This window comes from Amblyomma americanum, chromosome 11 (genome assembly GCF_052857255.1).
Source record: "Amblyomma americanum isolate KBUSLIRL-KWMA chromosome 11, ASM5285725v1, whole genome shotgun sequence".
NCBI lineage: Eukaryota > Metazoa > Arthropoda > Arachnida > Ixodida > Ixodidae > Amblyomma > Amblyomma americanum.
Genome location: NC_135507.1, coordinates 50,025,008 through 50,046,099, shown reverse-complemented (window position 1 = coordinate 50,046,099; position 21,092 = coordinate 50,025,008). Strand labels below are relative to the sequence as shown.

General features: G+C 46.1%; 2 protein-coding genes across 18 annotated transcripts in view; both read left to right on the top strand.

Annotated features, from left to right (window-relative positions):
* LOC144111416 (dynamin-binding protein-like) overlaps positions 1 to 14,191 on the top strand; it is a 48,577-nt gene extending 34,386 nt beyond the window's left edge. The window contains exons 19-23 of the mRNA XM_077644699.1: positions 823 to 1,059; positions 2,238 to 2,427; positions 4,601 to 4,787; positions 6,377 to 7,019; positions 8,018 to 14,191. Of these exons, the coding sequence (XP_077500825.1) occupies positions 823 to 1,059; positions 2,238 to 2,427; positions 4,601 to 4,787; positions 6,377 to 7,019; positions 8,018 to 8,203 (1,443 nt within the window). The 3' untranslated portion in view covers positions 8,204 to 14,191. The remainder of the gene's footprint in view (positions 1 to 822; positions 1,060 to 2,237; positions 2,428 to 4,600; positions 4,788 to 6,376; positions 7,020 to 8,017) is intronic.
* Positions 14,192 to 14,610: 419 nt separating this feature from the next.
* Positions 14,611 to 21,092, top strand: part of LOC144111417 (lysine-specific demethylase 4A-like) — a 45,123-nt gene continuing 38,641 nt past the window's right edge. For 8 of the 17 annotated variants that reach the window (XR_013310044.1, XR_013310045.1, XM_077644707.1 and 5 more), the window contains exons 1-2: positions 14,629 to 14,774; positions 20,415 to 20,601. Coding sequence is in view for 15 of the 17 variants with exons in the window: in XM_077644707.1 (XP_077500833.1) it covers positions 20,446 to 20,601 (156 nt within the window). In the remaining 2 variants the exon portion in view is untranslated. Of the gene's footprint in view, positions 14,775 to 15,947; positions 16,641 to 19,965; positions 20,060 to 20,414; positions 20,602 to 21,092 lie in introns of those variants that run through there. The other 9 variants (XM_077644714.1, XM_077644702.1, XM_077644710.1 and 6 more) reach the window with 9 other exon arrangements.

Below are 21,092 nucleotides of genomic sequence, written 5' to 3'. Positions count from 1 at the left end.
CGTTTCATGATTTCATGATTTCCCCACCTGGCTAAGTCAGATTCCCGTCATTGGTCACCCCGCTATGTGACAAGCCACCGAAAATAGCCCCACGACCCATTCATTGCACAGCAGTAAAACCTGCCTCTTGTAAACTTTCGCGGTACACGTTTTGCCACTGGCGGCGTGCTGCGTGCATTTTTCCACTAATGTGTCCATACTTTGAAGGTCTGTGATGTTGGCACTGCTTGGCATTGCTCCTTCCCACTTGTCTGAGTGCTGTTTGATCATGTCATAATTATAATAAATTAATAATTGATGTTTGTGACATGATGACCAGCATAGGGCTCCAGGCTAGGTGTATAGTATAGGGCTCAAGAATAAATTCAACCACCCGGTGTTTCTTATCATGCTGCCAGTACTCAATGTCAGGTTTTTTTTGAAGTGAAAGCTTCACTATGCTAGGTTTTCAAGAGGGCAGAGTCAGTGCAGCCACGTGGCAGGTGTCACGTGGCAGGTCATGTGACCTACTGAGTCATCACAATCTGCCTACCGTGGCATGTGGCAAGTGCCCCATCGGGCATTTCATCGACGCTTTACAGACAATCCGTTCGGGAGTGTGCGTGGCATTTGTGAACGCAGCCATGCAAAGGAAGCTTTTGCTTCTCACCAGGGTTAAGCAAAGTTTAAACCACAGCTTATTTTTTTTTAAATTTTGCCTCGATCGAAATGTGGCCTCCATAGCTGGGATCAAATCCTTGACCTTGTTCTGATTAGCAGAGTGCCATAACCACTGGATCGCCACAGCGAGTTATTTGTGGCACCGCTCACTCTTCTCCCCAGCTTCCCATGATGCTGAGCGCCAAGGGCAGCAGCAACGTGCTGGAGAACTTCCGCATCAAGCACAGCCTGGTGCTGAGGACCCTTGCGGAGGAGCCCAGCGCCAGTGAGACCAACCTCTTTGCTGCGCTGCTGGCCAAGGCCGAGGGTGGAGGGGGAACCCTGTCCCGCAGTGCTGGGGCCAAGATGGCCGCCCGGCTGGGACTGGGCTCCGCTATCCCTTCCATTCCCAGCAAAGCGGTGAGCTGATCAAAGGGCTTCAGACTACTTGGGTACTGCTCTTACCCTTCAAAATGGTCACCTTTGCATGGCAGCCTTCCTGTCTTAATTTGCCCTGGACCAATCCTAACCTCTGGTTTAAAGGCACGATGAGTAGCACTAATTCATTCTCTCAGTCTCAGTCATTTACTTGAAAGCAATGCTGTAATGGTGGCTAGTTGGTTTGTGCACTCATGTGACTTAATGATTCCCAGCAGTTCATATTACCCATTAAAGTGGTTACACATGACCATGAGCCCCTTAACAACTGAACAACTGACACTGAAACTCCTATCAGGTTTCATGAATGTCCCGTCATCTTTTTTTTTCTTTTTTGTCAGTCTTTGGGCATCTTTTTGATTGGCTGTGACCATTAGGAATGCGTGTGATGGATATAAAATGAAACCAGTATTCGTCCTTGGATTGTCAGTCTTTGGACATCTTTTTGATTGACTGTGACCATTAGGAATGCATGTGATGGATATAAAATGAAACCAGTATTCGTCCTTGGATTGTCAGTCTTGTGCATCTTTTTGATTGGCTGTGGCCATTAGGAATGCGTGTGATGGATATAAAATGAAACCAGTATTCCTCCTTGGTTTGTCAGTCTTTGGGCATCTTTTTGATTGGCTGTGACCATTAGGGACGCTTGTGATGGATATAAAATGAAACCAGTATTCGTCCTTGGATTGTCAGTCTTTGGACATCTTTTTGATTGGCTGTGACCATTAGGAACGCTTGTGATGGATATAAAATGAAACCGGTATTCGTCCTTGCAAAGAAATTGTTTGCGTGTCTTTTGTGCACCACACAATTGTGGTGCGCAGAGCAGCTAGTGTATTTTCTTGACCTTAGGCACCCATCGACTGTAGATGCCCCTCAAAGGTATGCGTACTAAATCTTTGCCTCCATTCCTTGTTCTGCTGCTGTTGCTGTGCACAGCCTTTTGCATTTGATTCAGAGAGCAGACCAGAGTGGCAATTTTGTCTACGTGCCAAGCAACCTGTCTACACGAAATGCAGTTCATTGGCGCCGACTTTTATTGGACTTAGGTATTGGCAGACAGTAATAAACCATATGCTTCTGTGCACCTGAGGTGTTTGAAATGTGTTGCATCCCATACAGCAAAACTTTCCGTGCATTTCTGTCCCTTCTTGCAGGAGCCCCAGACGGAGATGCAGCGGACGTTTGTGCGCTCCAGCTATCCCATGGAGTTCACCTTCGCAGTGGCCGAGGACTACGCCTCCTCTGACATCATGGACATCAACCTCCGCACTGGCGATGTGGTTGGTGTGGTCAAGCAGCAGGACCCCATGGGGAACACCGAGCGGTGGTTCGTCGACAACGGAGGTGAGCACCGTTCTGGCTGAGTCGTCGTGCACTCAGTTCAAATATTGGCACTCAAGGTCACACCCTGCATGACACGGTGCTTTGCAGTGCCATAAGGTGTGGAAAAGAAATGATGAAAAAATGTTGACAGTCTTGGGCCAAAACCCTGTTTGTGCTTAGCTGTGCCACATACAGTACAGAGGGATGCTAATAAATCCATAGTTTTATTGAAAAAAATTTACGCTACAGGAATGAAACGTGCCTGTTATTCAGCATATTCCCCTGAAGGTGAACGCACTTTTGACATCTACACTGTAACTTCTGTAGACCCTTTAGGAAAAAGGACTGTGGTTGTGCATCAGAACGTCCCTTTGCAGCAGTTATGATGTCTTTGCAGGCAGATAACTGCTTGCTCTTCAAGTGTTTCTTGAGATTCAGAAGCAGATGGTGCTCGCTGGGAGCTAGGTTGGGCAAGTAAGGTGGATGTTGCACTATTTTAAATTTAACGTTGGTCAGTTTGTGAACGATTATGGATGCTTTGTGTGCTGGGGCATCATCACGCAAAAACAGCACTCCTGTCAACAGCTTTGACCAATGTTTCTTGACCAGCTCCTGCGTTACTTTGTGGAAGTTCTATCCCTGCCTCAAAGTACGGATGACCCTTCCGTTCGGGATTTCTTCGGTCAGGGTGAACCAGGTCTCTCCACTCCTTTGCAATCATACAGAAGTAACATTGTCTCGTCCAATGTGGAAAGCTTATGCAAAAAATTTGTTTAACCTGCCTCACAATGCCGAAGAATGGCCTGAGAAGTCACCATGCATTGATGCTTCCGGTCAGCATTGAAGCATTTGTGAACCCGCTTTGCGGAAACTTTCATCATGTCTCTAGCACATCAGGTAATTATAACCCATGCAGTTTCATTAAATGTTGAATGTCACTGCTGTGCCGTTAGTGTGCGTCCTCCTGTTTCCAAATCCGTAGTTGTTGTTCTGGATACCATTGCTTGACTTGTACATAATAAATCTATTGCTTGTACTTGTACAAGCAATAGATTTATTGTATATCAGCATACTTGTTGATAAACAGCAGTATATAAAGTGGAATACATTGCACTTAATCAGCCCATCGTAACACAGTAAGATATGTGACAAAAATAAAGTTCCCGGAAGGACTGGTGCAGAAACTTTTGGGACCATTTGGATTGTAGATTCTGTTCACTTGGTGTGGAAGGACTGCATTATAAGCGCTCATATTTTCACTCAACAGCATGGGACTGTAATAAGTTTCCAGCATGCGTTGTCACATCAGTAACCCGCAAACAATTTCAGTCATGTCGTGAAGATGTCCACAATAGCCGGAGCTCATGCTGTGTGACCCTCCCTGACAAAATTCTCTGACTGGTTGTTAAAGATTCTACTGACAGTGCTTAGAACAGCAAACTTGTTGCCTCCTTGCATTGCTTTTTGTTTAGTTTGTCTTTTTGTTGTTGTTTTCTTTTTGTGCCCATTCCTGCCATGGTTCAAACTAGGACCAGTAGTACACTGGGAGCTCATAAATTTAATCCCCGTCAGTTTGGAAATCAGGATAATTCGAACTGCCAGCTTGGCCCCGCTGGCCAGTGCCAAGTCTATGGCATCGGATATTTGCTGATTCGGTCTTTACAGTTCTCACACCGGTTAATTCAAGTGGGCTCCGGAGCCGAGGCTACGTCCAGGTGTGACCGCCGCAGCGGTCATACCTGGTCATATTTCCGTTTCTGCGGTGAAACCTCCTCTCATACAGCGGTGCCACTTGTGGGAGGTGTGACGTGATAGCGGTTGAACTCCACCACATTGCATTGTGATGGATGCCAGGGAGGGTCTTATGATTTTTGTAGTGCTTCTTCGGCACTTCCGACAAAATGCACACAATAAAGCATGGATGGAAACGTAAGAAATAGTCACTGTCACGCTGTTCTCATCCCAAATTTAAGCAAGCCAGTCTTTCTTTCAATAAATTTACCGTGATGCAAGCAGTTCTTGGCAAGTTTTTTCGGGGTCATTCAACAATTCGAACTTTCGGATAATTCTAACATTTTTTCCGGTCCCTTGAAGTTTGAATTAACAAGCTTTTAGTGTATAAATAAATACATATTATGTGCAGTATTTGCTTACACTAGCCCAGGAGTCCTGATCAAGCAAATCTGCTTTGCAGCGACGAAGGGCTTTGTGGCTGCCAAGTTCTTGCGACCACTGCACAGGCCACAAGTGCGCCCCGACCCGCATCTCCGTGTTTCACCTCAGCCACCGTTGGCCGGGTACGACCCACCACCACCTTACAGTGCCACCGACCCCCTACGGCCCCGAACTCCAACCCCAGCAACGCAGCCTGTGGAAGAGAGGTTGGTGTCTGGTTGAAGCTTGGAGGGGCTGAAAGCCTGCCTGCAGGCTGCATGCTTCATAAATATACGCTGTACAATGAACCACGATTTAGAGCTCCACAGGCTGTGACATTGCCTCTGAGTAAGTGATTTGTCTCGTAGTTCGCTAATCCTGCCAGTTACGAAACTCCGGTTCAAACTCTTTCCAGAACCTGTGGCCAGCTTCTGAAGGTTAGCAGATTGTAGCACTGCCTGTGAGCGTACCGTGCGGCTGTTGGCATTGCCCCGCAACCTTTCTTTCTTTGCTGTGTCAATGTGTTGGACAGCTTTGGGCGGTTTATTGAAATGCCGCCCGTGGCGTGACGGCCCAGCAACCCAAATTTTGTTTGACCCGTTAGAGCACTGGATTTTGTCACTTGGGGTTCGTGGGGTGCGTTTGCGACTGGTGTAGTCAAAGAGCTGTGGACTTTACTGTAGCTAGATACAACTCGATAATGAGGCGGTGAATGGCCTTCAAAGGAGCCTCTCCAAACAATGGTGTCAGCCAGTTGTTGAAAGTCGCGGTGAACCGCTGTGCATTTGCTAGCCTGCACCTGCCATGGCCACTGGCCAGTGCATGCGTGCTAATTGGTGTGTGGCAGATGCTGCCTCATGACAATGGGTCAGTGCCTTTGCTTGGACAGCCTTCTTGGAAGGGTGATGGCCACTTCATTTTTGAGTTACATTCGACTGTTGGAGCTGCCATTAAGCTGTATATACATACTCAGTTTCTTATGTAACGTGCAACACTCTGGCCACGTCCACGCCTGAGATGTAGCTCAGTGTATGCCCAGAGGAAAGGCAAGCATCTTTCTTTCGGACAGAGCTTAAGTATTGTGACTGACAACATCCTGAACTTCGTTTCACCTCGTACATTTTCATCCTGCCTTTCACCGAGACTTCGAGAAGTAAGAGACATTCAACGAAGCGATGCACACTTGGCTCGCGTATTTGCTCCGGCTCCACCCGCACCCAAAAAAAGTAGTTCACTATCAGTGCAAATTGTAATCAGAGGGTTCAGTAGCTGAGCACCTGGCAGCCTTGTCCATGATTTGCAGTGGCAAGCCTATCGTTTTACACTGCTCCATGATTTTGTCAAAACCCTCATTGAAGCTTGGAGAAGTGCAGGTGGTTCGAGGTGAAGTGATACGCTTTTGGAGGTGCACCACTAGCGTAGTCTCCACCATGATGCATGCTCGATGAAACTGAGTACAGCCATGTTCATCTGCTGTGCATGTGCGTCAGGGCTGATGGCCAAGTAGTGGCTCTCACTGACTGAGTGCCATGCTTGCTTCTTGTGTTTTTTTTTTAGGGAAAGGAAGAGCAAGACATAGTTGTAGTTTTTTTTTCCAGGTGTGTTAAACCACCAGTGCATACATTCCAGTACATTTTAGAACCCTTCCATTCAATAAACTATAGTTAATTTTATACCTGTTTTGTTTTATTGTACATGTTGACAATGGGTTCGAGGTGCCAACTAAAGGCTTTATATCGGTCACTCTTTGTGCTGCAGCCGAGCTTCCCAGACTCCTGCATGTTTTACAACATGCGCTTTTGTTGTAACGTTGCAGGAAACCGTATACGTATGCCGAGATTTCGCGGCCGCTGGCTCCCACCGGAGGCACAGCACACCAGCCTACTGTCTTGGCGCAGAGCCTGGTGCCAACCCAATCCGTAAACGCAAGCTACAATCCAAGCTATGCAAATACTTTGGCTCCAACACCAGCTCCTTCTTCTGCTGCGCCGACATCTGCTCTGTCTTCATCTTCCGTTCTTCCGTCTGCGACGTTGCCAACCATTTCCGCAGCTTCCGGTGACCGTGGTCAGGGCTTTCAAGGACAGGCAACTGCAAGTCACGGCAAGCCTACGAATAACGCCGTGGGGAGTGTTTCAGGAAGTGCCGTGAAAGGTGGCGTGTCGACTTACAACTACACCTTTGCCTCTGGCGATGCACAGCGTCATACCTACGAAGAGATTCCGGAAGAGGGTGGTCCGTCCATCGGCTCGCCGATCCAGGAGCCGGAGACGACTGGCTCCAGGTACGCGAACCTAGAGTTCGACCCGCTCTCCTCGGGCGGAAGTAAAGTTGGTGGCACAGTGGCAGCGCCGCAGAAGCGGACGGAGGCCGAGACGAGTGGCGAGGGGGGCTCCCGCTACGGAAACCTGGATGCTCTGGGAGTGTCTGCAGCTGGCAGCCCTCCTCTTGTAAATGAGGTGAGACTTTGTTTTGTTGGCACACATGTAAAGCGCAGAGACAGTGATGTAGGCAGGTGCAAGTCTTGATGGCAGCCACTTGTTTATTCCGTTGTTCACCAGTTCCTTCCTGTGAACTGGTTTCCTGCTCTTTCGTTTCCATCCGTCACACCTTCTTCTTCATGTCGCGGAGGAGAAGTGATTGAAGGGTTGCCATGATGGCAGCGCCAGTGTGTGTCTTCTTGGTTCATGTAGCGGTACTATCATCATCATCAGCAGTGCTGTGCCGCCTCGGCTCGTGACATGCGCTCGCGCTGGCTACGTGGGGCCACGTGCGGAGTAGAATAAAGACAGTTTAATTTTTAGGGGACTACATCTCTGTCCCTCTACTGTTCACTGCAGTTTGGTTGCAGTAGTGTTAGGGCACTGCAGCAAGCTGTAGGACGGAAAACGAAGGAGGTAGCACTAAGAAATAGCATCAGACCAGAGTAGGTGAAGGAATAAACGAGTTCCTAAGTTGGAACCTTGGTTGGTGTTAATTTTGAAAATGTTAGTTGCTGGTGTAGTGACATCGTTCTTGTCTACCTGCTAATGTACTAGTTGAACTGTCAACTTAATTTTCTTTGAGGTCCTTGAGACATTCATCTGTTTTTACCACTATGCATTCATCCTAGTGTGATTAGAGGTAAAAACGGATCTTGGCAGGACATGTAATGCCAAGTAGAAGTAAACAATGTTTTTCTGGGGTGACTGGGTGGATTCGAAGGGAGGTAGTGTGTAGGCAGTGGTACCTGAAAGCTGGCTCAGAGACAAGATTAGGAAGCTTGCTGGTAAATGGTAGTTGCAGCTAGCGCTACACAGAGCTAATTAAAGAGCTTTGGGAGAGGCCTTTGTCCTGCAGCAGGCGTAATCCAACCTATGATGATGATGATGATTACGCTGCTTTACATGGTGTGAAAAGTGTTTGTGTTTTTTGCTTTAAATGGAAACCCAAAAGTGCACTGTTTCCCTGCACGCAGTACTACTATGCGGTGTACCCGTTCTCGGCAGCCGGTCCCCACCAGCTGAGTGTTGCCCAGGGGCAGGTGCTGCTCGTGATCCACCGGTGCGACCTGCACGCCAACCCCGAGTGGTGGTTTGTCCAGGACCGCCACGGCAACCAGGGCTATGTGCCTGGAAACTACCTGCACCGCTATGCACTGTAACATCACTGCCGCACGACGCCCCAAGCCCTCTTCTGCAGCCTCCCCTTGTCAAGAAGGAGCCGGTAACAGGAGCCAGTGACAGGAGTGGAAGATCCGGTGACAGGACCCAGTGGAGCCAGTGACATATTGTTCTAGTGTTGTACTTTGTTCCAGGCTGTGATAAGAGCCAAGTTTCCAGAATTTCTGGTCGAAGGACATGCGAGTTAAACCGGTTGCAGGCACTCGTTGAGCTGGTGATTCGTGCAGTGGTTTTAATCCTGGTGGCAGCTGTCACTGCGTCAGTCTCCGACAGCGTGAGCCTCACTCCCTTGTGCTGATAAAAAGCATAGATGCATACCACATCACATTGCCAAGCCGAGCTACCACTTCCGCTGAGTAAGTGTTGACTGCCGCCGCTTCCAGGAGTGCTCAGAGCCCCGACTGTGAACCCACCATTTCAACTACCGGTGGTGTCCGAAGATTTTTCACACTCCATTCGTCCTACCTGTGTGTTGCCGTCACTGCCAAAGTATGCCCTGGGTTTCTTTCGCTTCGGAGCATTCGGAGGCTCAGTCAATGTTTGTGCTCCTCTGATCACTGCTGGTGTCGTATAGTTGGAGTAACTCTGTTTGTTTAAAAATTTTTTCAGCCTCTAATGGTGCTTGGAGACAAACTTCGCAGGTGTCGAATTCACCAAGTGCTGCCCCAAGTCCTGCTTTGCCGTTGTCTTGTGCAGCACGTTTCGTTCTCGACTGAACGCCAGAAAGAATTCATTTGCGGCACTGTTTCTGAGCCGTGCCATTTGCTCATCAACCCCGTGTTTGACACTGAAGAACTGTAAGCCGCCATTCGGTCCTATTTGTGAGGTGCAAACTAATGATTACACTAATGCCATTCTTGCTTTGCTCGCATTGGCACAAAATTGTTGCATTAACAACACCAGTGTCGACAAGTGATACTGGCGCAGAAGCTGAACTCTGCTGAACTCTCCTACTTGCGACATGCATTTCTATTGCATACCACCTTTGAGGATTGGTTAATAAGTCGCTGGTAAGGGAGGCACTGTCAACTTTTTCTTTCAGCAGTGCATATTTTGGGATTTGTGGTCCTTGAAGAAATTGTTGTTTGTGAAAAAAAAAAAAGAAAAAACATTGATCATCTCCCACCACTGGAAGGTGCACCTGTGCTTTAATATGTAGCCATCTGTCACTCCCATGGGTTTTGTAAGGATCTGCAGCACATGCAAGTCACATTCAAAGTATTGCACATTGTGAGGAGGCTCAAGAAGGAAGAGATGTGCAAGCTAAATGTGGCAGCTAAATAGAGTCTTTCCTTGCAGAGTCGGTGGAAGCTAGCACCCACAAACTTCCACTTGTATGGATGAATGACGTATTCCAAGCTTGTAGATATCGACAGCTTATGTACTTCCTTCACTCAAAATGAAGAAAGTGAAGTATGTAATTCGGAACCAGACATTTGCCAGCGTGTTTTTTTTTGTTCTGTGCATGCTGAAAAATATGAGAATATTTTCGAGAACAGGTAGTTGCACAATTCATTATCGTCATCATCATCATAATCAGCAGCAGCAGCAGCCTTACTATGCCCACTGCAGGGCAAAGGCCATTTTCATTGCTCCTGTAGCACAATGGAACAGCATTGTTTTTGAATGCGTAAGGCAGCGGCTCGAGCCTACTTTCTTTTTACCGATACTTTTTCACGCCTTTTTTCTTAAAGAACAGAACAGTAACATCACACAAATTATTTATCTCAATCAGGGGTGCGTTTTCTTTTAGGTTGCACTGTGAGATGCTTTTGAGCCAAAATCGTGATTTAAAACGTGCTCAAAATGAATTTCTTATTTGTCCTTTTTTTTCCTTAGCCAACAATTACCTGCATGCATATCATTTACCATTTTACTCAGATTGTGTTACCTTTTAGGTTGCATTTTGAGATGCTTTGGATTCCAGTTCGCCTTTTAAAAAGCTTCAAGATGAACAGGGAGGCTGAACTGGAAGTTGGTGAACTCTAGCGTTGCACATGCGCAGAACATAAGATCGTGCACCAGCGAATGTCAGGTGAATTTGAAAGCTGCTTGTACAAGCTCTGCAGGAGAAGGAATTGCAAGAGTTTCTGGGTTTTTTAGATATTGTGGTACCACCAAGTCTAGCCCTAAAGCTACTTGCGCTATTCGTGACGACCGTGCTAAAGGTGCTCTCTTCAAGCAGTTATTGCTTGGTGCTGACCGACATTTGGTGCTTTAGGCTGAACTGGAAGTTGGTGCATTGCATTGCATTGCATTGCATTGCATTGCATTTGCCAATTTAATGATTTTATGGCAAGCCGTGCAGTTTCTGGCAGCTGAAGGGTTATGGGTCATCTATTGAGAAATTTAAGAACAAGGTTGGAAACTTTGCCCGCAAAGTCATTTATTCTGTTGTAGCTGTTAATAACGGCAGCTCTATTGATACTATGTATACCAGTTATATTGGGTTGTGATTTTGCCTATCACAAACTGATATTGAAAACTCAGATCGTTTTGTGTGTTTCAGTGTACACTTTTTTCTTTTGTGACATTCTTTGGAGCTGAATCATATATCTTTGAAGGAATTTGGCAGCCTAGAAAGTGGATTCCCAGTAACATGTTCATGTCTTGTATACAGGGTGAAACATGCTTATCATGGTGCTCATATTGTGTTCATTTCTTTGTCACGCAGTACCTCAAAGTCTTTTGATATAGGCAGGAACAAAGGGTAGTGATCAACGCACACCTAACTTAAGCCCAAAACTTGCGTGAAGTAAATTTTAGAAGTGTGGAAAGTTGGGCTCGTTCATGCGTGTTGTCAAAACACAGTGAATATGATGCAAACTAGATGACCTTCGAGAAGACCAACGTAGGTATTGTTGGCTAAGAAGTGAATGTTAAAGGATGTCGCACTTATGCTTCTTAACCATGGAAACTCTGCAAATAAGTTGAAATAACACCATTAAATTGTGGCAAGCTAACTGAAGAAGGGAGGACTCTGGAGTCAAGCTAACCTTATTATATTAGAGCGTGCCAACTTTAGAACAAGGAACAGGATAAGATAAACTTTACGCCAGTGAAGGGCAAAGCACAGGCTGCTAGGTACATAATTTCATTCAGTTGCAGTATGAGAGGTGGCATGTTGATGCAAAGCTCACCATTCTTGGAATTCAAATGCTTAACATTCCTGTGGCTGGCTTCTCTTTTGTCATCCGGTTTGCTTGAAATGTTTGGCTCAGAAAGTGAGAACAGGTTTTGCATGGTGTTTTGCTTAGCTGTAATTCCTTGCAAAGCTGCTCTGTGTTCATCTTTGAAGATTCTTGTCGAGAGAAGAATCACTTATTTGCATTAGCTTCAGGGTGACACACGTGATAATTATCTCAATCGCAAATAGCTCCAAGATGATGTGATCATATGCTGTCTTCACACTTCCCCAAACAGTCATTACGCTGCTACCAAGAGAATTCTATTGTCGTGGGGAGTGCACTGTTCCGTGGCTGCTAAGTGAGCCTAAAATCAATGTTGTGAATGAACAATGCTTTTATGTGGGTCTTAAGTCATCTCATACCCCACTCAAGCATTTCACAGCCTGCAAAGAAGTCTCTAAACTGTAATGTATTTATTATAGTCCACCAGTGGCTCTAGCTTGTGTTGTTAGCTTTAGATCAACTGGTGAATGGGACAACGTGAACTTGCATGCAAAGATTACTCAGAGAACTTGTACATTGCCTAGGACTGCTCGCAATTTTTAATTATCTTTGCCTTTGCAGTAACATTCTAAGGACTATAACCAGAGATGCGAAATTTTCTGTCATCAGTGCATACACTTTTTTTGGGAGAAGCGCAGTTATTCACGTGTGACTTCTTGATGTGGCTGGCAGCTTTTTTTGCGTTGTTACCTGACAACTTGCTTTTTGAGTTGCTCTCTAGGATCACAAGCTTTGCGTCATATCATTGTCTGATGGCTTTCAGGCCACTTGAAGAAAGCTCGCAGGAGTCGGACAGTTGTGTGAAATGCGATGCTTTGAGTTTCAACAACTGAACTGTAGCAAGGCTGCTAAGTGCAATGCATTAAGTCATAAGAGGCTCCACATCCATATGATGACTTTTTCATTTTGTTTTCGGAAGCACTTTAATTGCCCCGTTTTTTTATATGCTGCTCTTGGATAACCCAAGTTATTTCAGTCTTTTTCATGTTGGATCGCTATTTTCAGTTCTGCTGCACTGTGTGTAAGGCAGCTAATGCTGATATCATTGGTACAAAAAAACTAGATGAGCGAAGCTTCATAGAAGGAACCATAGCCCTCAAAGCTTGGCCATCGTCATATGTAAGTCATTTTTTTTGCACATTTTTTTACATGCCAAACATGACAGTGGCCTTTATAACCAGCACCTGACATGCCGTGCTTGACATGTATGTTGTGACACGTGCAGATACTATTGTGCTGCTTCTACTGTCTACATCTGTGGGTGTTATTTCATTACTAACAGGGTCATGGGATTGTCCCATACTGAAACAAGTAAAAGGAAAATACACATTCAGATGTTGCTGCAAAAGTTGTTTTACAATTAGCGTAATCTCAGTTACCTGCGTGCTTCAAAGTGGACTTGTTTGATAACGTGTTTTCTGTTGCACGGGTCATGTATCATTCCACAATCAATATTCTTGAGGCTTAGTGTGTTATGTGTGTGTTGAATTTTGCACGCACCCAAGGGGTATTGCACCTGCAAGCAGATCTTTTCTTGTTGCTGTGTTACAGACTGTTTTGTTTTTGTTATTTAACACAATACTCATCTTTATTTTTCTCTTGAGTGCCGAATTTTTTGTTTTTGAAGCTACCTGTCCTACCAACGGTTAGCGTGCACCTTTTAGGTGCACATTCTGGTTTGAATTTCTAACTGGCCAATAGTCTGTGCAGTATCGGAAAATTCCGTACCTTGTAAGCTATGTGTGAAATGGTCAAAGACATGCAAATTTTCGACAAGTATTGTTCTGTGCGCTTTGCGGATTGTCATGTTTGCTTTTAGTCAGCTCTGCTGTTCTTTTGCTATTCTGATTTTACCATTAGGGGAGTAGAATACAAATCTGTTCTGGTAGTAAAAAAATAATGGCACTTTTAATGGGGTAGACTGGTCAGTCCTTTTGCATAGGTAATTTTTATGCTATATTCTGTAGCAGTCTCTTGTTAAACTCTCGGTAATAATGAACCTCATCACACACTGAAAATTACAAAGTGCGAGTGCTTCGTGTAGGCAATCAAGTGGCATTAAAGCATAGGGCTGTGACCATCGTGCTTTCCGTACTTGTACGTCTGATGGGGCTGCTTGTAGTTTTCTGACAGTATTGACACTCCACCCTTTGTAGCTTGCAGCAAAAATATTACTTTTTTTGTTATGTTAACACTGTGATATTGGGAGGCTACCAGTTCCGTACGCTAATCAATAAGTGGGGCATTACATTGCTTCAAGGTAGCCCTATATTGATAAATATATACATATATCTATACATGCATTCATGAATGTACCTGTATGGCTGGTTCGTCTTGGAAACGAAAAGCAAATGCGCTCACTTTTCAACTCAAGGGCAGTTTAACACATTGCGCTCATGTGTGCGACACTTATCGCAACTTTAGCTGCATTGTCGCATCTTCCTCGCAAGTGGAAGTCACAAGCCTGTCACGAGCCTGAATGTACTTATAGCATTGTATACCTCTGGATAACCTGAATAGAGCTAGTGGTTGGATGTATTTGACGCTGCCCTTATTGACGATCACATGGACTTTTGCACGCGTCTCACTGACTCATTCCTTTTGGTTCCACTTTCACTTCGTTGCGTTGTTAGGTCCATGCTGTTTTGTTTGTTGGTTTTTTTCTCCCAGTTGCCCGGTACGCGCGAGAAAACTTGTGAATATTTGTTCACACTTCGAATATGTGCGTTGATCTGATACGCTGATATTTAATAAACGAGCATTTTGAAAAAACAGCGATACCAGAGTTCGTCTGCTATTCTGCCCCGTCGAAAGCGCGCCACGTTAGAAAGGCTTGGCGTCGATTATGAGCTCCATGTCGAGGTAAGCTTAAGTGCACATTTTTACTGACTGTTCCGGCCCATGGTAGTGTTGTAAGATGGTATATGTGATTTTTATGAGGCGATAGAAAGTACGACCACTCTGTACAGCTACTGTTTGTACTTGGGCTCCGAATAAATGTCAATGCGCCGCGCACTTTTTTCCAGGTGCGTATGGTTAAAAGGAAATATCTTTTATCAACTCGCTTAGCAGGCTTTAGGCGGCGTTAAACTTTCGCGTCTTTGTGAAAAAAAAACACAAAAGTGTTTGTACTTCTTGTTAGTCTGCGAAAGACCGAATTAGATTAGGACCTATTTCTCGAGACGCGCAATATTTTGAAGCCGTAGTACGGCGTTCCAACATGGTCGGATCTCGCTGGCGGTCGTGCGTTAGTGACAATCGGGGCTCCATGTCGGGTGGTGGATATTTCCCCGTTCTTGACAAGCAGTCGCCCGAGTGAGCTGCACGAGGATCATAAGCGGCCGGCAGCGTCCATCCAAAAGTAAGTGTTAGCACTCGCCGACGTTTGCGGCTCGCTGCGATGTATTCCCGAGCTATTCTGTGCAGTCTCGCTGCTTAGGCCTAGTTCGTATTTTCTTCTGCACACGCACTGCACACACACACGGCTTCGTACTAGTGTGGATGCTGATTGCTCGAAACTTGCGAGTCGAGTCTAACTGCGTATCTGGAAAGCGATTTTTCGCTAACCATTTTCGAGCCTTTCTCGATCCGCTTTCGAAGAGCGCCACGTTGAAAAGAAGCAGCGAATTTTTTTTTCTGTTTATCCCGCAAGACTCACCAGCTTGACGATTTCGGCTGCACCGGCGATGCCGTTTCGCCTGTTGTCGTCTGTCTTCGAGTTCAAGCGATTTCACCGCAAGTCTTGCTACTGCAGCAACTGTTTAGAGAACTCTGTTCGCTTTCTTTAGCGCGCGACGCATTGTTATTGTATCAAGCGCAGCCAACAGCTGAGACGATTGCGGCGATCCCCGAAGAGTGCGATGTGCTAGTGCCGCAGCGTCTGGACGCGTACGGTTTCGGCGTCGAATGTTCCGATTTGCTCCAACCACCACAGGCATGGCCTTTACGGAGGCGCTCTTTACAAACGCCTGTCGTTGAGTCGCGCGAGTGCTGGGTGGCGTCAACGCTACGGGACGAAATAACCGTCCTGCCCCAGTGAAACCGAGCTGATGGAAGTCATGAGGGGGAGAAGGCTGTCGTGGGGGGGATGGGGGTGGGGGTGTCTGGTGCACGCTTGGCTTCGTTCGGCCATTTTGCCTGTGTTTGTGATGTGAACTTTCTTTTTTATTATTGTTGTTGTTGTTGGTCGTCCGCTTCGGTTTTGGACGCCGTTCTTGTTTAGTGTTTCTATTGCGCGCTCTCACACACGCGCTTGTTAATCCACGTGCGATTTCTTTCTTGTCGCGTGGATTAGCTAATAGCACTGAACGTGTGTGTGTGTGTGCGGTCAAACGTTTGGCTTGGGTAGGCTTGCCTGTCGAGGAGGAGGGGGCCTTCGGCATCCATGTTTTTTTTTTTTTTTTTCGTTGACTTCATTTGCTCCGCAAGCTTTTGGAGTGCGTTTGGAAGCCATGGCGTAGGGGGCTTGTTGGGGAGCGGGGGGGTACATTTCTTTTTTTTTTTTTACGCCTCGCATTGTTAGGTGTGAGGAGCAGTGGTTTAGGTGGTAGGGGAGAGCGGTCGGTTTTGTTCGATTGCTTTTATTTTTTTTATGTGCCTCGCTGGGCGTTCTTCATAACGAAGTGCCGTCTTATTTAGGATGGATTCCTTTCTTTTGTGTGGAGGTTTAAAGGAAGGTCAGGAAGCCGTTTTTATTTAGCATATGTTTGGAGAAGGCGTGTTCATTTACGGAGAGTCTGCTTTCGGCGAGCGGCTAGCAACGGCCTTGTGCGTTCCGTGTAATTTTTTTCGTTTTGCGTTTGCTGCGGCGATATTAACGCGGAAAGATGTGTTAATTTTTTTTTTTACTTCCGAGTGGGAAACAAACGTCGGGTAAGACCTTCTTGGTTAAATCTATAATTTATACGGGGAGCTGGAAATCCCAAACTTCCGGACGCTCTGTGGCGGAGAAAAAGATATGCGCGGAGAGACATCTTCCGCCCGTCGTTTCCGGGAGCACATCGGGGCCTCTGGTTGGGCTCGTGTTTCTTAGTCTGCTTTCGCTCCAACACTTTTGGACGATATGAACAGTGCAGGTTTTTAGAAGTTTTAAACTGGCGCATCTAAACAACGGGAGGCGGTTTTCCGGGCGTCGCTGTGTGCACGGGACCCGAGCACGTCTGCGTCGTCTTTCAGAGATGTCCTCGTAGAAACAACGGCGCAACATCCGTTTCTTCGGTGAAACTCGGTGCGTGCCGCTCTAGTTGGTTCCGCATACTTCTTTTAACTAAAATAGCCGGACCGCAGCGACATGAAACGACACACTTCTGCGGCCGGTTGTCTCTGGTCGCACTGTTTTAGCTTTAAAAAAATGAAAGAAGCCTCAGTGACGCCGCTAACGCGTTCCATGAGGCCGTAGTGAAGAAAGGCATGCCATTGTATCTGAAGCCATGTTGTACTAACAGCGACGTTGGCTTTCCTCCGCTTGCTCATGATGCGCTGTTCCAAAGATAACGCCTCGCTTTCGGTTGATTCCGGGCTTCGGCCGCTCGATGCAGCTGTTAGAGTGGGAGATAATGTGCGCCATCACATCTTTTCTGCAGCTGGCATTTCAGGTGTGGGGGGGAGGGGGGGGGCGGTACGCATGACTCTTGGCGTCTTATCTTCGACCTCTGTGTGTTCAACTGCGTCACTGGCGAATTTGCGATCTTGTAAGCGTCGCCGAGATGAGAAATGCCGGTAACGCGCGGGACCCCTGTGTCAATCCCCCAAACGCCGTTATTAAACCTATCTTAATTTGATACTAATAACGTTTAACCTTTGCAATGCATTGTCGATACTCGTGATGGAAGCAGTAGTAAAGACAAGTTGTGGGTGGCGTTCGCGCAGCTGAATACTGCTGTAAAGAAAAAAGAAATGACCTGTGGCAGCACTGTAGAAGTTGCTAATCCTCCTTAATGACATTTGTGGTACAATAGCCCGTCAGAGCTGTTGTGGGGAGCTGGCTGGCCTGCTTGGATTGGGTGGAAGCGTTTAGCCCGTGGTTCTCCGCTTATTTCTGCCTCGCTGGTGGAATACAAACGTCTGCGTATCCTCGTGCCAGCAGTTGAAGCCCGTGTGATGTGCAGCGCTCGTGTGTATACTTCTCTTTTGAGCGTCCGTGTCTTTTTCACGCTGTTTTTAAGAGTGCACAGGAGCTTGTCGGCTTGCCGTCGAACCTCCTGTATGCCGGTATTTCAGTGTTAGTCAGAGGGCTCTTTTGTTTTACTGTTCATCGATGCAAACCTTTGTGCTGAGCATTGGCGCAGCATATGTTCCAGCGTAGCTTGTTGTATTTTTCTTGTATAAGGTTCATAACGTGGCTGGATAATGAGTAAAATGTGGAGATATTTATTTTTTCGTGAGATTATGTTGTGAGAAGCCTGTTGGTTAAAAGTGGCTTGGAGGGTGAGAGGGTGTTGGCAGTTCAAATGCCTGCCTTCTGTAACCATTGCCAGTAGGTAGCTTCGTATTAAAACTGTTACTAATGGTGTGAGCAGCCCACACGTTCTTCACTATTTCCTCATGAGTTCACATTGAAAGGTGAAATGCAAAATACTCCCGTGTGCTGTGTGATGTGGGCACATGTTAGGAACCTCAGATGGTCGATATTAATCCAGATCTCTCCACTACGGTGTCCCTCATTGCCCGCATCCAGCTTTGGGACTGTGCCGTTTGGTGACATTACCGTTATGTCGGACGCTGGCACTGCTTGACCTGGGGATGAGCTTGACAGGTTACGTTTTATTTCAAGATGGTTTCAACGTACCGATATGCCCCAGCTATCTGTTTTGTGGTTATTGCAACATTGTTAATTTAAGAAATGCACTGATTGTGTGGTTAGTGCATCCAGAACAAATTATAAACCTGGTTATTGCTTTCTGAACTGCTTAGTTAACATGTGTGTTGCATCTTGTAATTGTGGATGGGGCGAACAGACTGGGCAGTGTGTCATGTAACATGACATTCCTCGAGACTTGTCTCTCAAATACTTGCGGTTCTGTGTTCCTAGACAAAGCTAGGCCGCCCTCTTTCGAAAGCTGAAAAAAATGGCTAGCAGGTCTTAATGTTCTTCTAACAAACTCCATGGTGGCTCAGTGGTTATGGTGTTCGGCTGCTGACCCAGAAGACGCGGGTTTGATCCCGGCCGCGGTGGTCGAATTCGATGGAGGTGGAATGCTAGAGGCCCGTTTACTGTGGAATGTCAGTGCGTGTTCAAGAACCCCGGGTGGTTGTTGAACTTATCCGGAGCCCTCCACTATGCCGTCCCTCATAGCCCGAGTCGCTTTGGAATGTTAAACCCCATAAACATACTGTTCTTCTAATGACAGTAACATTATTCCTCTCGGTATTGAGCTTAATAGATGCTTTGTTTGTGTGTTTAGTGGCTTTCACTTGGCTCCTATAATTCATGCAGGTGTGGAAGAGGATATTTATCTTCAAGTTATTGTTTCGCATTCCAGTGTGTCGAGCACACTCACGTGGGATCCGAGCTTGCCATTGAACTGCTGTTATTTGTGTTCGGTGCTTGTGCAGATAGCATAAAGAAAGTGCAGTGAAATTGCAGAGTAGCGCACAATGAGATGGATAACGGTGAAGCTGCTTATCATAGAATGCACTCGTAGGTGGAAGATAGCTCCGTGGACAATCTCCATTCATGCTCTCTTGTATGGGTTGTGCATGTTTATCGTGGAGAAATGCAAGGTCGTCCTTGCAAGCGCACATCCAGTGTGCGACCTCGGTAAAATGTGGTTGTTTAGTTAGCCCTCTGGGGCTATGCTGATGTTTGGCAGTGAAACGCTCACTTATTGCTGGGAGAAATTGGTTTAAAAATGGCTGGGCCGTGTTGAGCTTTTTCCATCAGTCAACTGCCTCGTGATACATCTTGAAGCATTATTCGATTCTAGTGCAAGTTTTGTTATGCGTTAAAAAGACTGCGGTACGGACACGCACCACGTTTCAGGTCTTACTCCCCCCCTTTTTTTTCTACAAAAGCAATGATTGAAAGCGGCATGAAAGCAATGTCATTCAATTTCTAGAGTCATTCTGAGTGCATTCTTACCATATGTTTGCACGTTAGACATGCATGCAGCTTGCAACTTTTTTGTTTGTTTGTTTTGAAGCTTCAGCAGATGGTTGTAATGATTTAAACGAAGCCCTTATCGTGGTGTAGCTAAACACATTTTTTTTACCAGCAAATTTAGCTGTGGTGTGCATAAAATGCAGAGAACAGCTCAAAGCAAAGGAATCTTTTGACAGATGAAATTGCTCAGCTGCTGTGATGTTTGGCTGCTTAGCATGATCCTGACTGGCCATGGCAGTCACACTTCTGGTGGTGGCTAAGTGCAGAACCTGTTTACCGGGCTTCCGGTGCACTGCCAAGGACTAATTGAAGTTGGTCTGTGTTGATTAAATTACCACATTCTAGCAACGAACCCACCACTCGATCTGAAAATGTAGCTGTTACAAGCATTAAAAGGTTAAAAAAAAAAAGGAAATGCAGGCATTGTCGGCACTGTTTATTTTTTATGCAGGTCTGTGAGGCTAGTCTATACAGCTATTCACTTCAGCACTGTTTTCGGGGAGTCCTCTTTGGTGCAGATGTCACAAGTCTGAATCTGGTGGCAGGTAAATTCTTAATTTCAATATTGTCAGAGTAAAGGCATTTTTTGCTGTTAGACAAAACATCAGCGTACCCAGATAGAGGCATAGAGTCGATTTTTACTCTGAACGATAATTTTGTTGTTTTCTTTAGTGTTATTTTTAATCTGGAGTTTGTGGGGTTTAATTGGCACAGGGTTAATTGGAGATGCATGGGAGAGGCCTTTTTGCCCTGCAGTGGGCGTAGTCTGGCTGATGATGATGAATCTGGAGCCCCCTCCAGTTTTTCTTGTGTGCCTTGCTTTGGCACGTGAAAGTCCAGTGGTCATTAACCTTTGAAACTCTTGCATGTGTTCTCTCTCTTTGTACTGTTCTTTCCCAGGAGAGGGAAGAGGCAGGTGACTCCCTCCACCATGGAGAGGATTGGTGGTGGCACCACGGGGGGTGGTGGCACCTCGAGCGTGCCCAAGATCATGGTCTTCCGGCCCACGCTGGACGATATGCAGGACTTCTCAGTGTACCTCGAGTACATGGAGTCCCAAGGAGCCCACAAGGCGGGACTGGCCAAGGTATGCTGCACTGTATCCTCAAATCCTTGTGCGACATAGAATGCAGAGCACATTGGCACAGGAGCACGCTTTCTTCTTCTTCTTCTTTTAATAGCCTTTCCTCCACAAACTGCTGTATGCTTCTATTATAACCTATCATTTTGTCCCCTGTGCTAATTTTCCTTCATATTTATACAATATACCCCTGCTCCCTTTCTTTTTCTCTTTCCTTGTGTAATGACCAGAAGCAAAAGAGCCTTCGGCTATATGAATACATATATACAACAAGCACTGTGGCAAACCAGCAACTGTTAATTTCTTAGTGCAAGCTGGTGAGAAAAACAAATGATCATGTGCAAGTAGCTGCAGTGTGAAAGGGAATGCATGATCTGCATGGATTACATGGCGAGTATGAGCGGAAAGCAAACTTTTTCCGTTGACCTAAATAACTTTCCTCTGGAGGGATAATGCCAACGAGACATTTTTTACTTTGGTGCGGAACTAAGAACAGA